This window comes from Scedosporium apiospermum (assembly GCF_000732125.1).
Source record: "Scedosporium apiospermum strain IHEM 14462 chromosome Unknown SEQ_SAPIO_0101, whole genome shotgun sequence".
Lineage (NCBI taxonomy): Eukaryota > Fungi > Ascomycota > Sordariomycetes > Microascales > Microascaceae > Scedosporium > Scedosporium apiospermum.
Genome location: NW_015971802.1, coordinates 48,945 through 67,107, shown reverse-complemented (window position 1 = coordinate 67,107; position 18,163 = coordinate 48,945). Strand labels below are relative to the sequence as shown.

The 18,163-nt window shown below is 50.8% G+C and overlaps 4 protein-coding genes and 1 pseudogene across 4 annotated transcripts; 3 read left to right on the top strand and 2 right to left on the bottom strand.

Annotated features, from left to right (window-relative positions):
- Window positions 1–715: 715 nt before the first annotated feature.
- On the top strand, window positions 716–2,648 carry SAPIO_CDS6190 (uncharacterized protein; the record flags this gene model as incomplete). Its single annotated transcript, XM_016788358.1, has 4 exons — window positions 716–1,217; window positions 1,274–1,396; window positions 1,463–1,605; window positions 1,908–2,648. The coding sequence occupies 4 exons, from the start codon at window positions 716–718 to the stop codon at window positions 2,646–2,648; spliced, it is 1,509 nt and encodes a 502-aa protein (XP_016641939.1).
- A 1,086-nt stretch (window positions 2,649–3,734) lies between these two features.
- SAPIO_CDS6189 (uncharacterized protein) lies at window positions 3,735–5,882 on the top strand (the record flags this gene model as incomplete). The annotated part of the gene is made up of 7 exons (XM_016788357.1): window positions 3,735–3,876; window positions 3,956–4,014; window positions 4,160–4,400; window positions 4,469–5,172; window positions 5,236–5,325; window positions 5,400–5,595; window positions 5,845–5,882. The coding sequence occupies 7 exons, from the start codon at window positions 3,735–3,737 to the stop codon at window positions 5,880–5,882; spliced, it is 1,470 nt and encodes a 489-aa protein (XP_016641938.1).
- Window positions 5,883–6,630: 748 nt separating this feature from the next.
- On the top strand, window positions 6,631–7,968 carry SAPIO_CDS6188 (Uncharacterized protein; the record flags this gene model as incomplete). The annotated part of the gene is made up of 2 exons (XM_016788356.1): window positions 6,631–6,884; window positions 6,945–7,968. 2 exons carry the CDS (start codon window positions 6,631–6,633, stop codon window positions 7,966–7,968), a joined length of 1,278 nt encoding a protein of 425 aa, XP_016641937.1.
- Window positions 7,969–9,934: 1,966 nt separating this feature from the next.
- SAPIO_CDS6187 lies at window positions 9,935–10,963 on the bottom strand (annotated as a pseudogene; the record flags this gene model as incomplete).
- Window positions 10,964–14,351: 3,388 nt separating this feature from the next.
- SAPIO_CDS6186 (uncharacterized protein) lies at window positions 14,352–17,657 on the bottom strand (the record flags this gene model as incomplete). The annotated part of the gene is made up of 5 exons (XM_016788355.1): window positions 14,352–14,531; window positions 14,736–15,075; window positions 15,140–15,199; window positions 16,052–17,357; window positions 17,408–17,657. 5 exons carry the CDS (start codon window positions 17,655–17,657, stop codon window positions 14,352–14,354), a joined length of 2,136 nt encoding a protein of 711 aa, XP_016641936.1.
- Between the last annotated feature and the right edge of the window lie 506 nt (window positions 17,658–18,163).

Below are 18,163 nucleotides of genomic sequence, written 5' to 3'. Positions count from 1 at the left end.
GTGATGCTTCCCCCTGGTAAACTTCTACATGTTGTTTTTGCGTACCAGTGACCCTATCCATCGCCTTCTCTTGAGTCCCAGAAACAACAATAGCAGAGCACGGAGAACAAGACAACTCAGAATTGAAAAACTCCATACTAAGGCAGAGGCCTTCTGAGGTGCTCGAACGAGAAGGCTATTATTCTCCTCCTCCCTTTCCTCTGGTACCTGAATGACAAGCTACCTACAGTCATCAGACACTGATCGCTGCCGTGGCTCTTCCTGTTATCCGTGGCAGAAAGGTGACAAGAATTATACGGCATTACGTTTCTAAAAATTGGCGAAGGTGATATTCTACCACCACATATAAGTGGCAATTATTAACTGACCCGCAGGGAAGGAAACGAAACCCCGGGCCAACGTATATGATATGACGGATCACCTGTTTTGCCCTGAGGTCGCACTCGCAAATACCCCGTCTTTAGCAGCGAGTTAGGCATCGCCAAAAAACAAAATGGTCGAGAGTGGCCAACAAATCGTATTCCTCGCATTTTGAAGATCACGATCGATACGGAATTACGGATCCAGATCATGTTGCTAAACTCGCTGCACAACGTCAACCATCTAGATTCTAGTATTTAAGAACAGCCATCCGGTTCAAAATGTTTGTTTTCAGTTTCCTCTCGCATGATCCGCAAACACCCCATATACCATTGTCACCACCAGAATCTCTACTATGGCTCGAATTTTCCTTTCATTGATATCAGCTCTCTTCGGCACTTTAGCAATTGCCAGTATAGACTGCCGGCCCAACGGCCCGGTAGTCCCTCGACCAACCGACTTGGCCAATTCTCAGGTGGTTACCTCCGCCTTGGGGGATTTGACCAATTTACTCCAGCAGGCAGTCGACGGCGATGTTAAAGGGTCGAACCTAGCGAACAGCTCATTCTCAGTAGCATTGATTTCTTTTTCCCAACAAGATGCGGCCATCCCAATTTGGGAATTCCACCACCTCTCACCCGCCAATGTAAATGGCACCAAGAATCTAGACCGAGACTCTCAGTATCTCATCGGCTCAGTTTCTAAAGTCTTCACCGATCTCGTTCTGCTCAAGAGTGGAATCGACCCAGATACCCCTGTGCGGGAGTATCTGCCGTCGCTGGAAGATGGTCGCATCAGCTGGAGGGACATTACACTAAAGGCACTCGGTAATAACTTAGCAGGAACTCCGGCAATCTGTAAGTATTGAGAGACTGTTGGTCATGAATACAAAGCTGATCACTGTCTCCTCCAGACGGTTTCTCGGAATACTATTACATTAAGGAAGTCTTCGAACTCCTGGGTTTCCCACCCCTAAACAATTCGGAATTCCCAGAGTGCGGAGTCATCGGCCTAAATAGCGATTGTGATGCGCAAGGTCAGCACAATATATAACTCCATCATCCATCATTGAACCCAGAAAATTTAACCAATTCAAATCCAGGACTGCTGCGAGGGCTACTCGATTCATACCCCGTCTCACTGCCGGCTCAATCGCCCGTCTACTCCAGCCTCGGCTACTCTCTCCTTGCAATTGCCTTGAAAGAAGCTACTGGAAAGAATTACACGCAGCTTCTAGACGAGCTTGTAATCCAGCCGCTCAGATTGACAAACACAGGCGCCAGCCCAGGCGTTAACGACAAGGCAGTTATCCCCCCTGGCCAGACATCATGGGGAGGCGATTTCGGCCTGAACGCCCCGTGAGTACCTTTCCTGTAAAAGGAATAAATACACCACGCCATTACTGACACGCTATTGTAGTGTTGGAGGCCTATTCTCCTCAATCTCTGATCTCTCCGCTCTCACCCATGCCATCCTCTCACGCTCCACGAAGCTCTTCGAATCCCCAAACGATGTCAACGCATGGCTGAAACCGTCTTCCTCACTAGGATCCCTCAACTTCCTTGTCGGCTTCCCATGGGAAATCCTCCGCACCGCCCAACCACCCCCATGTTGTCGACGTCTACGGAAAAGGAGGCGGTTCGTGGGGTTATCTATCGCAATTGAACATCATCGACGAGTACGGCATAGCGTTTGTCGTCCTCACCGCCGGTGCGGCAGAGGCCATGTATCCCATCTCTGACGCCGTCCTTGCCACCGTGGTACCCGCCGTAGACGAAGCTGCCCGCCAACAAGCCGAGAAATACACTGGCCTGTTTTCCGGAGAAGCTAATGGCGTGGTGGTCAATGCCACGGTCGAGCTCGACAGCGATTCTATCGTCATTCGGTCCTTGTACCGTGACGGACACGACATGTTGGCGGGCATACAGGAAATTTTTAAGTATGCATACGGTGATATGCTCGGTCTCCGCGTAGAGACGCCGCGTCTATTCCCTACGGGGATCGAGGAGGTGATGGAGGTGGCGGCCGAAGGTTGCGATTCGGCCATTTCGGCGATCCGCGAAGATTGGAGGCTGACTTGGAGTGACTTCACTCTCCTCCAGGAGCCGGGGTTGCCTGCTGCTAATTTGAGTACACAGACCTGCTTGAGTTGGAGCGGGGCTGACTGGGTGCACTATGGCAAGCAGCCCTTGGATAGATTTGTTTTTGTAAGAGACAAGAAGACTGGGGATTTGCTAGGATTCGAGGCTCCATTCCTGCGGTCTGGTTTGCTTCAGAAAGTGAACTAGACGCACAACCTCGTCGACGAGGTGCGAGTCATGCGACCCTGTAACGTTATGATGACCGGTGGAAAGAAGAGAACTACTTACAGGGACCGACTTTCATTAAGATAGTTATCGCCAGGTCTTTAAATCTACTATTGTTGGACTTAAGATCTTATATATATATATATATATATATGGTCCGGTGCACCTGTATAGACATCTTTATTTAATGAGAGACGCTGTGGGCCATACACCATGTACTATATAGCGCCTAGTGGTAAAGGCAAGAGGAAAGCTGAGCGAACTGAGAGAGTCAATGTTATAATTATTTCCTCTTGCCTGCCCTCCCTATTATTTTGGCCGCATGGGATTCTAGCCCATGATGATGAGATCTGTACTCTGTCTGAGTGCGCGTATATGTAGAACTCCCCCTAGAATATCAAAAAAGAAAAAATGTTGAAATCTCCCGAACCTGAATCGAACAGGTGACCCTCTGATTGAACCGTTGCCATTACAGTCAGATGTCATGAACCAACTAGACCATCGGGAGTTTTTGCGATTAGTGCCTTGGTACCGCCAACGCTGGTTCATTTCACTGCCGCATAGCCGGACGCGTGCAGCACCCAAGTCGGCCAGTCAGAGACTAAAACGGCTCTAATCATTCGACCACAACCAGGCTCATGCGCAGTGATAAATAAAGGAGGTTGGCTCAGGTGGTCTTGGCCTTTTGTGGATGGAAAGGCCATTGCTTCGTGTATGTATACTCCCTGTCCCGAATCACAATACCTACCGCAAGATTTGCTTACTTTGCATTAGGGAACAGGGCTTGCGTCGAACGTCATTTGATGGATTTTGCCAGTCTGCAGGGTTTAATGCACGCATGGGTTGGCAGTGCTGACAACTTGCCGGGATCGGCTGCTGCGACGTGACGGCTCCCATGGACCCTGCCCTACTGTAGAAATGAGGGAAGAAACGGCAAGACTCATGGGCCCGTCGGAAGGATCCATGAGAATAAATTGGAAAGGCTTCCTTCGTTTTTATCAGGATTTGCCCTACTATGTTTCAAGTTCTTGCTCTTCCTTTATATCCGCATAGTATTCACAGAAAGCAATGAGTTTGCCACAATTTGAAGAACGGAAGACCCCCGTAGCGACAGAAAGCATTGTCGAACCAGGCCCGGTGACCGACGCGTCAGGCCCTAGTTGTGAGACTGAGAATCACTTGTTCTGTGCCCGTGGCCACTCGAGTGCTGGTAAGCCAAAGGAGAGGGCGTGTTCCTTCTTAGTCGGGCCCGGAGTTGCCCTGAATCTATAATGACGTCGCTTTTCCAGGAAACGTACTACAAGGGAATTGGCTGCGAGATGAGACGCAAATAAAGAACTTTGTCGATGTTAGTTGAAGTTGTCCAAGAAGCCAGATGATGCCTCACTGTGCATGTAGAAATACTAACAATTGCTACCACTTAGAAAACTACTGAAGCGGAGATAGAGCCGGGATGCTTCACTTTAATGTACTAAAAATAGACTGCTGCCTAGGTCGAGGATGATGCTGCCCCTTCGCCATGCACTCCATCAGCATCGCTAATTGCAGTTTCTCCTAGTGCCACTACCGGAACAGGGACGGTAGATCCCATCGGTGCGAAGCGGGAGGTGCTCCAAGAGATTATAGGCGCCCTCGATTTCCACAGAAGAGTGGAAGGTCTCATCCCTTCCTTGCGCGGGGTGTTCGCCTGTTTCCGAGGTGCCAACAGGGGAGATTCGGCGCCCATCACGTTACGTAGGGATACCATGCTGTAGAGACAGATGTTCTCGGGTTGGCTCAAAGACTCTAACTCAACTGCACAGACGTCATCTTCTGCTCTCCAAAATATCCTGTCCGCGAGATCTTTTTCACCCTCAGGATTCAATTTAGCGCCGATGGACGCACAGTCATGAACACGCGATGTCTTTTGTTCGACAATCTGCCGAACAACCATTCCGAAAACGAAAAGGTAGTCCCTATGAATAGAGATGGACACCTGGATCGCATTCTAAGTGCCCTGGAGATCGACTCCCACTATGGAACCCCGGCATGGTACCACCCTTTGACGGCAACGCTAGCATTGGTGAGGGAATGCAAATGGTCCTGCTCCGTGAGGCAAGAAACTTTGAATGATTACATTCTTTCTACGGAAAGAGCCACCAATACGGCTGCCTGGACCAACGAGCCCCAATTATCGCCTTGGAGAAGCAACTTCATGGAGAAAACCGTCAAGCTGCAGCTCTACAGGACAAATCTTTCTATTGTCACCGACTCGCTGGATTTCCTGCTGGGTGTCTGGGACTCTGTCTCGGAATGGAGTCAGGGCAATGAGGGCTTCAAAATAGTGAGGTTGGACCGCGGCCCCTCCTGCTCTTCCGAAAGTCTTGCCGGGCTCCTCTGGAGAACGTTAAGTCAAGAACAGAGACTTGAGGCGCTAGACGACCTTTCGTTTGAAAGGTACACCACATCGAGGATGAAGAGCCAACTAGAAAGCTTGAATGGTCGGTACGAGGCTCAATCTGGCCTAGTAAGCAACCCCCCGCTTAACGTCGACAAGGAGAGTCCGTTTGTCTAAAGAAGTGTTCCATAGCTTGACTCGCTTGTTTCGCAAAATGAGAGTCAGCAGTCCGCCGTGCTGTCTGTCATCGCACTAATTTTCGCGCCTGCTAGCATCATACTGGTAAGTCAATGTCATATTATATATAGTACACGCAAACCCGACCGAAGAAGAATAGACTAACACGACTCGGCTAGAGTATATTCAGCCTCCCGTTCGTCACGTACCCCACGGAGCGCGAGTGGAGCATCCGCCTCTTCATCGAAGTCATTGTGCCTTCTTCCGTCTTGCCCGTCCTGTTGGGGTATCTCTACCTCATACGCCACGACATATTTGGCGTTATCGACAAGTTTGCTAGGACCACTTTCGAGTTTATTGGGTTCGCAGACCGTGGTGAGTATTCTAGGGGGATGTCGGCAGCAAACCGCCCGCAGTTTTGGGAGAAAGAAGGTAGTGCTCGAGAAGGACCTCGGGTATGAGCCTCCTTCCGCTTCTAAAAGGGGGATACACGGGGAGGTTGGTGGTTTTACGTCCCCGGGGGGTTTGGTTAGGGTCGTCAGATTCCATTGTGTTCATCCATCCGGAATACACTATAGTACTTCGAAATGGTATAGGTGCTCTCTATTTGCTACTCTTCGCTAGTGCTGGGTTTCCGCAGCAAGGGTTTCTGCTGCGACTAACTTTCAATGCCATATTGTACGCCAACACTCCTCAATCTTGGGCCACTTGTCGCCTTGATCTTTCCTCGATGGCTAGTGCCTATAAGCTTATTCCATCCATTGCCTCGGATTCTTGCCCACCCCATCCCCACACAAAAGTTGACAGAGGTACTCAATGCGGAGTTTAAAACTTTAGTGAGATGTGGGGGAAGATTCAGGAATTGATTTTTCTCCCCGTAGAGCCTTAATACTTGCCATGACGGGAGCGGACGAAAACTCCGCCCAGGAGCAGTAATTACAGATCATTATCTCAGGTATGGTACCGGGATAATTGGGGTCGCTTGTTCGAGTGTTTATAACTAGTTACTTGATATCAAATTTCGGGACCACCACCAAGTTACTTGGAAAGAAATAACTAAAACATAAGATAGATGCTATAAGAGGAAGGAGTATGAACTAACTTTGAGCTTTCTTAATTCAGCAAGGTTCTGTCATGACTCAGCTATAGTATTTGTTGGACAACAGCTGGCGAAAGGGAGACATTGAATTTTGGTAGCTATTATTGGGCCCAGTTTTTCGTACTCGACTTGATTCATGGTGGCGTCGCCATTTGTGCTTGATCTTGCATCACGCTCCCATGTACCCCCTCTTCACATCTGCAACGTTCCGGTAGACAATAATCTAATATGCAAGTCCCTGCTCTCAACTTCCAAGCAGTCATCGTCGTCGTCGTCATAGGAGCACACGAGACCCGAGAGACAAATTCGGCATGTCCCAAACAACACAGCTTCAAATCGCTGTCATTGGGGCTGGTATAGCTGGGCTTGCCACTGCCATCGCCCTAAAAGACCACCCGAACGTTGACGTGCAGATCTACGAACAAGCGGGAGAACTTCGAGAGATCGGAGCTTCTATCGCGCTCGGACCAAATGGTTTGAGAACTCTTGAAAGGCTGGGCGTGCACAACGCGTTGGATAACTCGATTGCTTTCAGAAATAAATCCGGACACCCTATGATATACCGGTAAGCCAGCTTGCTATCTAATACTTGGCTATATGGGCCCCCGACTGAATATGGGATCAGCCATTGGAAAACCAACGAAATTGTCTCGGCAGACTCTCACCGCGGTGATGTGGAGCCTCGCCATCATACAGCTCGCTTCCATAGGGCACATCTCCAGCAGGCGCTGCTGCAACATGTAGATCCTTCGACGATTCACCTGAAGAAAAGCTTCAAGTCTGTGAAGTTTGACAACGCAACCGAGAAACTAGTTATCTCTTTTACCGACGGTACCACAGCGGCGGCTGACCTTCTTCTCGGTGCAGATGGTATTCACTCTCTTGTTCGCACATCATTTCTCCCGACCTCGGGCACCGCTTGGACAGGGTGGCTTGCTTTCCGCTCGGTATTTCCCATCTCTCACCTTTCTCATCTTCCAGAGATACCAGATGAGGCAACTCACTATTGGGGACCAGACCGGACCTTTTTCGTCTCAAAGCTCGGAAAGGACTTGTTCACTACTGTTGCCAGTTACGACAGCGATCCTCACGCTCCTGATGCAGCTGGCACAACCTCCAAATGGGACACAGAGGGTGACGTTAATTCTCTCAAGGAGAAATACAAAGACTGGAGCCCGCAGATCCGCAGCATCGTTGATGCGATACCCTACACCAGGGTTTACCCGAACGTAGCGGCCCATGGACTTGACACTTGGGTGCTCGGCGATGGGAGAGTCACTCTTGCGGGGGATGCAGCTCATGCACACGGCGGCGCGTTTGCAGCCGGTGGAAGCTTGGCTCTTGACGATGCTTGGGCTTTCGGTGCTTCCATCCGACAGGTCTTTCCGGAAAATGCAACGGAGCTGCCCACTGATAGAATAGCAACAGCACTCAAGTTGTATGAAAGAACTAGAAAGGCGCACACCGACAGGCTGATAAAGATCGTGAATGATAACAATAAGAAGAGGCTCGAGCGCTTAGGACAGACGGAAACAGACGAGGAGTTGAGAACCAGGATGAAGAGCCGAGCCGATACGAGCTGGATTCACGAGCATGATGTGGTGGCTGCTTTCCAGCAAGCTCTGGCAAGTGAGCCCAGTCAGGTCTAAGTCGCTTGGGTCCAGCCCACACTATCTCAAGGTTGTGTAACAATTTATGGTTCATAATAGTCGATAGAACAACTGAGTCACATACACTTACCTATTTTTGGGTTTGTAGAGAAAGCCGTAATCTAACTAAGGTGGCGAGGTTTGCATTGGTCGCCCTAGCAGTCATCAGAAAACCTGGGAAAAGCGATCGTTTCGATCCCATATTAATGAGTCCTGGATAGGGTTTTCGCGGTGTAATCACAACTGAAGTATGCCTCAGTCGCAATGTTGCCATCTTTATTTCAGTGAGTTTACTGACTGTGGTTTCCTTCCGTAGGTGTTTAAATCGCCTATTTGCCTCGATCTGGGAGGTCGATGGGCTTGCCATTCGGGGTTGACCAAAGTTCAATGCATGGATTCTCCGGCTTGAGTGACAGTTCTTTGTCTTAGATGGTAGATGAGGATCGCCACTGAATTGACGGGAGAAATACCCTCCATTATTCCTTTCCGATGGCCCAATCGGGGAGTCCAGAGTCCAGCCTGGTCCTGGCAATGCAGGTCATGTTGTTCGTGTTCAGAGCTGAAAGAAAGGATGCAAACAGCCTCCTAGTCTCGACCAATCAGCCGGGCAGCCCGGGATCCTCAACTTCTCGAGAAGATTTTCCATAGCCATCGAAGCAGCCGAAGTATTTCTTACAGCCATCCTTGAATAGTCCAAGAAAGACCACCGGACAAGGCGCGGACGTCAGAGCTCCGAAGCCAACAGCCGGCGCGATGGATATAGAACTGACGAGATACAGAATTTCCTTCTTGCTGCCGGATGGGAATTTGCATAGCGGTCAGCGTTATGTAACATTTACCTTGTGTGGAGTAGGAAAGAGGCTGGTGGGGGTGGGGATGGGGAACGATCAAGTTATCTGCTTATCTCGCGCCGATGCCTGTTTTAGGAGTCCTTATGTATTAGTTTGCCTTTACTGGGGCAACAGATATTGCAGGCAGCTCTCCTTACAGCATTCCGGAAGGCCCTATCGCAGCATTCTTTGCAAAGTGACATTTTGTAATTCAAAGTCCAGATAAGTCGGTGGCCGTTGAGTTGCCAAAACCAGAATGAACCTGGGGAGGGCGCGCTGCTTTATATAGTAGAGGACGTGTACGCGCTTACTGCAGTCGGCGAGGATCAACGCCAGCCATTACTACTACCCAATGTGCAAGTTGGGCCTTGATGCTGCGAGCGAGCAGCCGCGAAGTACAATAATTGGTACTTTGGACCGTCACACAATTGGCTTACAAAAAGGGAGAGGGCATCTCATCCGAGAGGTAGTCCTCCAATGCTCCCAACTGTCCGCCAAGCACCGGCGGCCTCACTATTTCCGACTGTTTAACTGGCCCGTCGACACACAGGACACTGGAAAGGCGGAAAAGGGAGTACGGAAAGGCTATGTCCAAGCGTGCCTGAGTTTGCGAGGAGTACCTATGCTAAGACATGACGACTGAACTCGGTGTCAGGTGTCGCTTCTATCAATTCGCCGTACATAATTCCGTGAACATATGCGGCCCCCACCAATGTGAACCGGTCGGCCGTTTTACTATCTTGTCTAAGGACAAAGGGAACCTCTGCTCCAGCAATGAGGACTACCATATCCCCTTTGGCAATGGAATCATGGCAGATGCCGACGTAATTTTTATCTCTGGTCCGGAAGATCCTCCGATCCCGATAGATAGAGTTGATGGCTGTGGTGACTTCCGCCGGTTTCTGCATAAGAAGCTTGATGAATCCGGGAACTATGAAAGGCAGGCGTTCTGTATCGCCGTCGCTGGGGCCATCGGAGAAGTATGATTCGTCATCGCAGACATTGTCCTCATTCTCCTCGCTCGAGATAGGGCGGAAGCACTTCGCAGGGAGAGCTTCCCTAGCAGTGGCGTAGGCACGCATAGATGGAAGAATCGGCGGGACCGAGGATCTTCGTTCGCATCCATTGCAGTCTTTTCATCGCACATCGGCCTTCAGGCGGTCTTTCAGAAGGCTATCCGGCTTGGCGCCGTGCTCTTTCTGCGGCTCATCCCCATGCGAGCGACGCCTGTACACTAGGTAATCGGTGGCCGGCCTCATCCTTCCCATTCTTTGATAGCCCTCAGAGACCGGCATTGGATACACGTTGCTAAAGTGAGCCTTGAAGGATTTAACGGCATCTCGAAGTACGAGATTCGCGTTATTGATTGTTGTAGCGGGGGTGTCGACCTTATACCCCATGACGTTGTTCCCCAACCACATAGCAAACTTCCACCAAATAGAGGACTGGTCCCGCGGGACTCCGTCTCGGGTGAATTCTCCCAGACCAAATATTCCATTCAGATAGAATTCGAATTCGTCGCGCATCCTGCTCGAGGGGTCTCCAAATCGGCGGAGTAGCAGCGGGCGGCGCTTGAAAACATCCCCTGTCATGCTCCTAAGAACGGCATCCATACTCGTCTCCCACCTTCCCATTTCCCTAGCGGGCTGGTACTCGTACTTGAGTTTCGAGATAAGGTCTAGGATGTGCCCTTCTAGTCTCGAGAAGTTGTAGATGTTGAGCTCAGCAAACGACTCATCAACTTGCTCAACGACATCTACCTGTGCCGCCAAAACGGCCAATGTCCAATTGGAAGGGTCGTCCCTTGAGCACTCTCCTACGTCGAACATAGTTGGCTTGACGTACGTCGCGGCTCTGAAGTGTGTGCAGCCGTAGAACCAGAAGGGCTTAGGTAGGAGCGGATTTCGTAAGTCAGGCACCCAGGAAGGGAGCAGCGGCTGTGCATCTTTATCAGCACTCCTGGTAGTGCCCTTCTTGTTGCTCACAGGCTTCCTGACCGAGAAAGGAAACCACGAAGAAAATCGGACTCCAGCCTTAGATTGGGAAGCCGATCTCTTGGTTCCTTTCTCCCTGTGTTTGGTACCTCTAGCGGTCCTATCCGTCTCGTAGACGGGGTTTCCGACGAGCTGTAGGACATATGACCAGCCGTATTCCCCAGCCAGCATTCTTGCAGACCTCAAGTACAGGGCGTCTAGCGGCTCTGGCGAGTACAGATCTTGAGATCCGCCAGGCTGTAGCACGTCTCTCTCATCTTGGCTCACTAGGCCAAGCAAAGAAAATACCTTATCTTCTGGGCATGATGTTTTCCGATCTCGGCAGAGAAAAGCAAAGTCCTTAAACTTCCACGGCCGGCGGGGAAGGTTGGGATTTGGTCGAGCACCCAAAGAGGTAAGACGAGCGGTGCCCGAGGGCTATGAGTGACAGACCCGTGTTATGCTTTCGATCCCTTAAGGTATCCCCGGCTCTCACACCTCCTCCCTTCATCACCCTCCCCGTCTCCTCTCATACACCGTCACTTCACTGTTCCTATTTCTCTCGCTTCCTGCCGGACTTATCTTAACAGTGGAATCCCTTCTCTCATGTCTTGTTTGCCAACTGCGTTCGACATCCCCGGTCCGGATATCGCTACAGACCCCCTACGGACGCCGACTAGATCCTGCCTCTCATTAACGTCTCACGCCATATATGTCGGCCTATCATATGCACCTGCCTTCTGGACTAGCATGAAATCCTTAATGTGCAATCGGAGATGGCAAGGGTTAAGGCAATACTGCTGATGTGGCCTTGTCTTCCTGCGCCACGTGATCCGCGGTTCTCAGGTAATCTATAAATTTCAGACAGGTGACGCAAATCGCTCGCAGTTTGCCCAAAAGAGCCTTGAGGAACGAAGAGGGATTTGGCAATTTTCAAGGTGCTGGAACAACTAAATTAAATAGCCAAGAGTTCGAAGTTGGTCGGATTAAATTGAGGGAAAAAAGGTATGAGCGGTTGTAGGGTTAGGGTTAAGACTGCATTTATACGAGGGTCGTATTGCAGGGCTCGCGTCCCTCGTGGTGTCTCACCAAATTCTACCCCGCACGGGAGAACAAGGCAGAAAACGTACGTAAGCGGCGGGTCTGGCGGATGTGATGATGCCAGCAAATACCGGTATCTCCCCAAGCTAGCTATGTCGGACTTCCTGCCCGACGCCTTGCGGCTCTACTTAATGCTTAGAAAGCATCAATCGTCGCATGGTAGATCTGCAAGATCTCACTCGATTTTATTGTCTGCAGCCAACGAATGCTTCCCCAGATATCCGGCCTGATGTCACTCGCGAGTACAAGGCAGCCGCCAGCACCTACCAGAAGCTCCACCTGCACGACGTGCCAATTTTGGGCCAATCTGGCTACTACTTTTGAGACAACACTGGATCGTCTGGAAAGTACTGCAAGAGAAGGATGCCCGCGGTGTTCATTTCTTGCGAAGTGCCTTCGCAGCTCCGCAACGGGAGTTGCTAGCACCAGTCGCCTGAATATTGCAGGCTTCATCTGTCACGTCATTCAAACTCATGAGGAGAATCATGATGAAGAGAATCAGCCGTGCATACTTGAGATTTTCTCGACTCAAGGTGAGCTCTCGGATCCGGTCTGAAAGTCTGCAAAAGGCATCTTCATGAAAGACCACAGTCTTGGCTTGCAGACAGGGATGAATGTTGAATTTGCTGCCGCTGGAGACATAGACTAGATTACTGACTGGTTATTGTACATGGTAGATGAAAAGCGGACCCCGTTTCACCCACACTGCCTTCCTGTAGGACGTCTATTACCCGGAACAACGTCTTCTGAGGCGACATTTGAGACTATCAAAAACTGGCTCGAAGATTGCATCAGCAACCACGCTGTTTGCAATGAAGCCAATTCGGACGCGACCAGCATCAAGCAATTTCCGAAACGCATACTTTATCTGGGGAATGACCGGATCGTACTGAGAGAAAACATCCAGCCAACTGTTTACGCTTGCTTGAGCCATTGCTGGGGTCTCGTCGGTGACATGCTGAAGACAACGGCGGCTACGTTGGATGCATTCAAGGTTGATGTGCCATGGAGCAACCTCACGAACACTTTCCGAGATGCTGTCACTATATGCCGTAATTTGGATATCCATTTTCTCTGGATTGATGCTTTATGTATAGTGCAAGACAGCGAGGGTGATTGGAGAGGGGAAGCAGCTAAAATGGGCGATATCTACGAGAACGCTTTCTTCACGATTGCCGCTACCAGGTCTAGATGCAGCTCTGGCGGTTGTTTTGCAACAACGGAACCTGATTTCCTCGCTCACGCCGTCCCAGGTGAGCAAGATGTTTATATACGACGCTTTCCTCCTATATTCTCGGGTTTAGGGTTGCAGTTGAATCGCAAGTTGTGGCCGCTTTTGAACCGGGGTTGGGTTTATCAAGAGATGCGTTTATCACGTCGCGTGCTGCATTACTGCAGCCAAGAGGTCATATGGGAATGCCGCAACAATAGGAAAAGCGAGAGTGCACGGAACGATCAAGACCACAGCCGTGCCATACCATTTTCATATGTGCTGGACCCGAATATTCCTTACTGGATGGCGGCTAAGGAGCCCAGAGAGTTATGGTATCGAACCGTATACGAATATTCACGGTCACAGCTCACCTTCGAAAAAGATCGGATGCCGGCTCTAGCTGCCTTAGCTGAGCGGATGGGGCGTCTGAGGCCTGCCGATAGATACTGCGCAGGTATTTGGGAGAAGAGCCTACCCCTTGATCTCCTGTGGAAAGTAGTGACGCCAGCCTCGGAAAGATCAAGGGTTCGGCGTTGTCCTACATGGTCATGGGCATCAGTTCAATCTGCTGTCGAATGGAGCTTTGCCACCAACTCTCTCCTTAACAACTTCGAAGTTGTCGATATTCACTATATTCCGGTTGGGCCTCCTTATATGGGTGAGTTTTCCGTAGCTAGTCTTGATTTACGAGGTCTTTTAGTTAGAGCTACTTTGGTTGATCGGGAGACACTGGCCCTAGATCACTGTCCCGATTGTCTTAAAGATGTTGTCTTATGCGGATTTAGGCCTGACTACGACTACTCTTTTCCTGGAGACCACCACGTCCCTTCCGGATCTGAGGTTTTCATACTGCCTATTGGCATATCTGTGATCTACAATTTTTACGCTGGAATAGTGTTACGAAGAGAACAAGATAGAACGTCTTACGAAAGAATTGGGTATGCTAGGCTTGAACACAAGAATCTTTGCGAAAATTACACCGGCCGGGTTGTTGTACGGAACGCGGCTGATGCCGAAGTTCTAAGACAGACTGAGGAAGAACTCATGGAGCATTTGAATTACGTTTTTATGAACTTACCTGTTACTGAAGTAATAATATTCTAAAGTCCCTCTCTTGCTGACTGGGCACTTAGTCTCCTATTTAGCTTAAGGGTACTAGTATACACTATATAAGGCCTCGGATCACAGGTTAGATTTCAGCATTCTGCTGCCTCGCAGTTAGTGCAGTTAGCTTTTTACTTACCCTATCTGAATATGAGCGATAACTTAGTCGAGTAGGGTAGTGGCTAGGGTCCCACGCAATACGACCCGTATAGCTTGTACGCGCAACTGTCGCGGTGCCCGTCGCTGGATGGCATCAGGCTCCTGTCCAAGGCGCGAGAGAGGGACTTTGTGGGCAATAGAGTGCCGGATAACATAGTCGCGGCGGAGGAGAGGCTGGAGCAGCTGAGCGAGGAAACGATTAGGGATGCCGAGCTATGGGACTGGCCGGAAGAATATTGAAGATGGGAAAGGGAGGAGAAAAGAAGGCCTTAAGAAGGCATAAGAAGGCAAAGGAAGAAAAATAGGCTGGTTAGTATATTTGGTAGTTCTTTATGGATCCACTATACTGGTTAGTGTCGCTTTAGTAAGGAAGGGTATGTTCCTTACCTTAGTGACCTCATGTACTGGCCTGTCCCCTGTGGTTTTTAGATCGGTATGCTTTAGTGTCCGCAGGAGTTGTTCCTCAGGGCTTTCCTTTCTCTTTTCCTGCAGGATTGTGGTGTCGACCGTTGTAATAAGTGACTTCCACACATTTAGAATTGAGGCAGCGGAGTCAATGCCTCGTATCCACTTGTATTCCTCTGGTCCTAGAGTTGGGCAAAGGTATTCGGAGTCTTCGGTGTACGCTTGGAGGAATGTCTGACAATATGATTTTGCATCCTCATCGTTTCGGCACAAGTCATACCAAATGTTGTTAGGGTCGATCCCAACAACGTCGATGAAGTAACTAGGACGTAAATAATGTCAGTAATTGAAAGGCGACATGATTAGCTATCTACGTTTACACTCACGCGTTCCAGGCCTGCCATGCCCTCTTCCGGTTGTACTTGGTGCCATCGCCGACTTCGTACCTGTCCGTTGAAGAGTTTGATTTATTCTGCTGGAAGAGCTCTTTTGCCCTTTGCTTCCTTAAGTCTAGGTGGCTGGGAGGAAGATCTGTGCTGAGGGGTTGGATCCCTTCCATGGATGGCTGGATAAGCCTGCTTGATGCAAACGCGCTCGGAGGCATTGGAGGGTAATTCATGGTAGAGGGAAGGGAAAAGAGCGTGGGAAGGGAAAAGAGTGTGGATCAGTCCGGCTTGAAAGGACGAGCTGGCCGGTATTTATCTTTTCCAGTGACGATGAATCCTAAGGACTGGTGTTGGTTCCTGAGTGGTTATTGCGCACGCCCTAGGGTGGCCTTCACGAGCCACGGTGTCGGTTGAAAACGGCGCTGGAAACGGATGGTGGGGGCCGTCCCCGCGAGCCGCCGTGCACCCCGGTCCACCGGCCGCGGCTGTGTCTCCGGATCAAAGGCTGCTATTGATGGTTACCACAAATCTGCCAACTTCAGAAGCATTTGATCCGAACATCGTGAATTAAATCGAAATATGTATATAAGCTACACAACCATCCAGTATCTAACTGTTCCTCAAGACTCTTCAGCAGTCAATTCAATTACAACTACACCGGTTACACTTGAATACGCACCTCTTATCATTCGTCACGGGCCTGCTGCTTGACTGCCTCGATTACCCTATTAAACAGGCACCTACGACCCTGATCTTACGAACCATAAGAAATCGAGGACTCGTCACATAAAGCTCTTAACGTCAACCAGAACATCGTATCAACTGATATAGGACTCCAATCTGATTACCTCCTGGGCGCGGATCTGGTGGGCGACCTACCACGTCTAGTCACTCTCCACGAATCAACATTACCAATTTGTAACCACTTGAAAAACATCCAAGGGCACATCGCGGCACTGCAGCACCGGGCTCTCCGACGGTCCCACGAGGTTGAGCCGCGGGTCAAGCCCGTGGTTTGGACAGACGATGGCGCGCCCGACGAGCACAAACTTGCCTCCCGACGCCTCACGCCGCAACACAACGGCCGAGTAGCATCCGTCTAGCCAGGCCAGGTAGTCGCCGTCCTCAGCCTGGTCCGTGATGATGCCCAAGACCAATCCCACAACCCCCTGGACGGAGAAGAGCCGGTATTTGTCCCACGACTGCGAGGGGTCAGCGCCGTTCAGTGCTGTTTCTGGTATTGTTACTGGGTGGGAAGGGCGGCCCAGTGGATGCAACACTCCCCGCAATCTGGAGTTGGCTTCTTTGTCGTCTTCGTCTTGACCGGCATGATAGCAGTAGTTGAACACGATGCGCGGCGGCTGCTGCTGCTGCTCTGCCCCCTGTTCTCTGACATGGTAATCGAGCGTGCGCATCGCATTCCACGGCGCCGACTGCAAGACTTCGTTGACCTGATAGTCATACATCTGAAACGGGTGCACCCGCTGCTCCAAGATCAGGCCAAGTTCGAAACTTCCGGGATCTTTTCGGTACTCGCCCAGCGCTGGCCCAAATTTGAAGATCGGTGATGGTTTGAAGAGGGAGACGCAGAAGGGCCTGTTAGCGACGAAGTTTGCGTCCTGGCTTTGCGGGTGTCTTGAGGTGTGAAGCTCGCGCGAAACGTCGCCATTGGGACCCGAGCCGAAGGCCCTCTGCATCCGGTTACTCAGAGCAGCCAATGTGGCCCAGTTGACCCCGCCGTGGCGGTTGACCAAGGCAAAGTGCAGCACATCCAAGTACACAAAGGCGAGAGGCTGACCATAGCGAAGCGGCATACCACCCGCGCCCCCTGACACATCGCTGGCGAGGCTAAACAGCCCGTAGACTTTGTCCCTGGGATCTCCGCAGGCATTCCGCCAATAGTCGTGCAAGAGATCAACCAGCGGGCGCCTATTCTTCTCCACGCCCCTAGACATGCCGTTCTTGAGGAGGGTGGCGAATTGGCTGCGGAAGATGTCTGAAAAGCCGGCAGCCAACCTGTCCTCTTCCGGGTCTGTGGATATATTCTCCTCCGGGATACTACTAAATTGGTCTTTGTGGTCCTCCTCCAGGGCGCGGAGGTGATTCCGGAGCAGATCCCACTGCACCTGTCTGCTGCCGCAGTAGACGTGGATCCTTCTCGCAAAGGTGGCCTCCTGGATGACCCAGATGCGGTCCAGTATGGCCGCTCCGAAAAGGCCTTGAGCTCGGCGAGGCGCGGCTTCCACGTGTAGATGCCGACGAACTCACCATTGGTCGTCTTCAGCTCAGGCCGCTCGTCATCCCCGGAGAGACTTGACTTGCCGAGCACGTCAAAGACTGACTTGGCCAAGGGCGCTGGTGACTCCTCCGGACCAAGCCAGATGTCGACGACGGTTGCGTGCGTGTAGATGGTCTCCATCAGCGGAACCTGGTAGTTCTTGTCGTCGTTGTCGTCCTGGTTGATGCAGATGGCATCGATCCACAGAATTCGCGGCTTGCTCGGATGACGGAGGGCCATCAAGGTAGCGTGTAGGTTCGGTGTGACGTTGAAGTTTTGTTTATCGAGCCGGATGCTAAGCAGCGAGGTCGCGCCCCCCCAAGTGTATGAGAGGGCTTCGTAGGCGATTGTTTCACCGTGCGCTGACAAGGACACTGGAGAAAGGAACTCGCAATCAATACCATTGTACGGTTCTGGCGGCGGTGGCGGTGGCGGTGGTGAAGGTTGTGGTGGGAATAGGCGCTTGATTAAACGTAAACAGGATACCAGGGGAACACATTCGCAAAATGTGTCATCTTAGGGTGGTGGTAGTGGTGGTGGTGGTGATGGTGACGAGGGTAAGAGTTTGAGAAGGCGAATCTGCTCTTTCGCCTGGTCGAGAACACCGTAGCGGAAGTCGGGATTCATGATGGGGCGATTTATCATTTACGGGATACCCAAGCGCCACTGCTTGTTGGTATTGCGGGGGATGAGAACATGGATTTGATAGTGTCAACAGAATCAGAGGGACTGGACTTTCTTGTAGT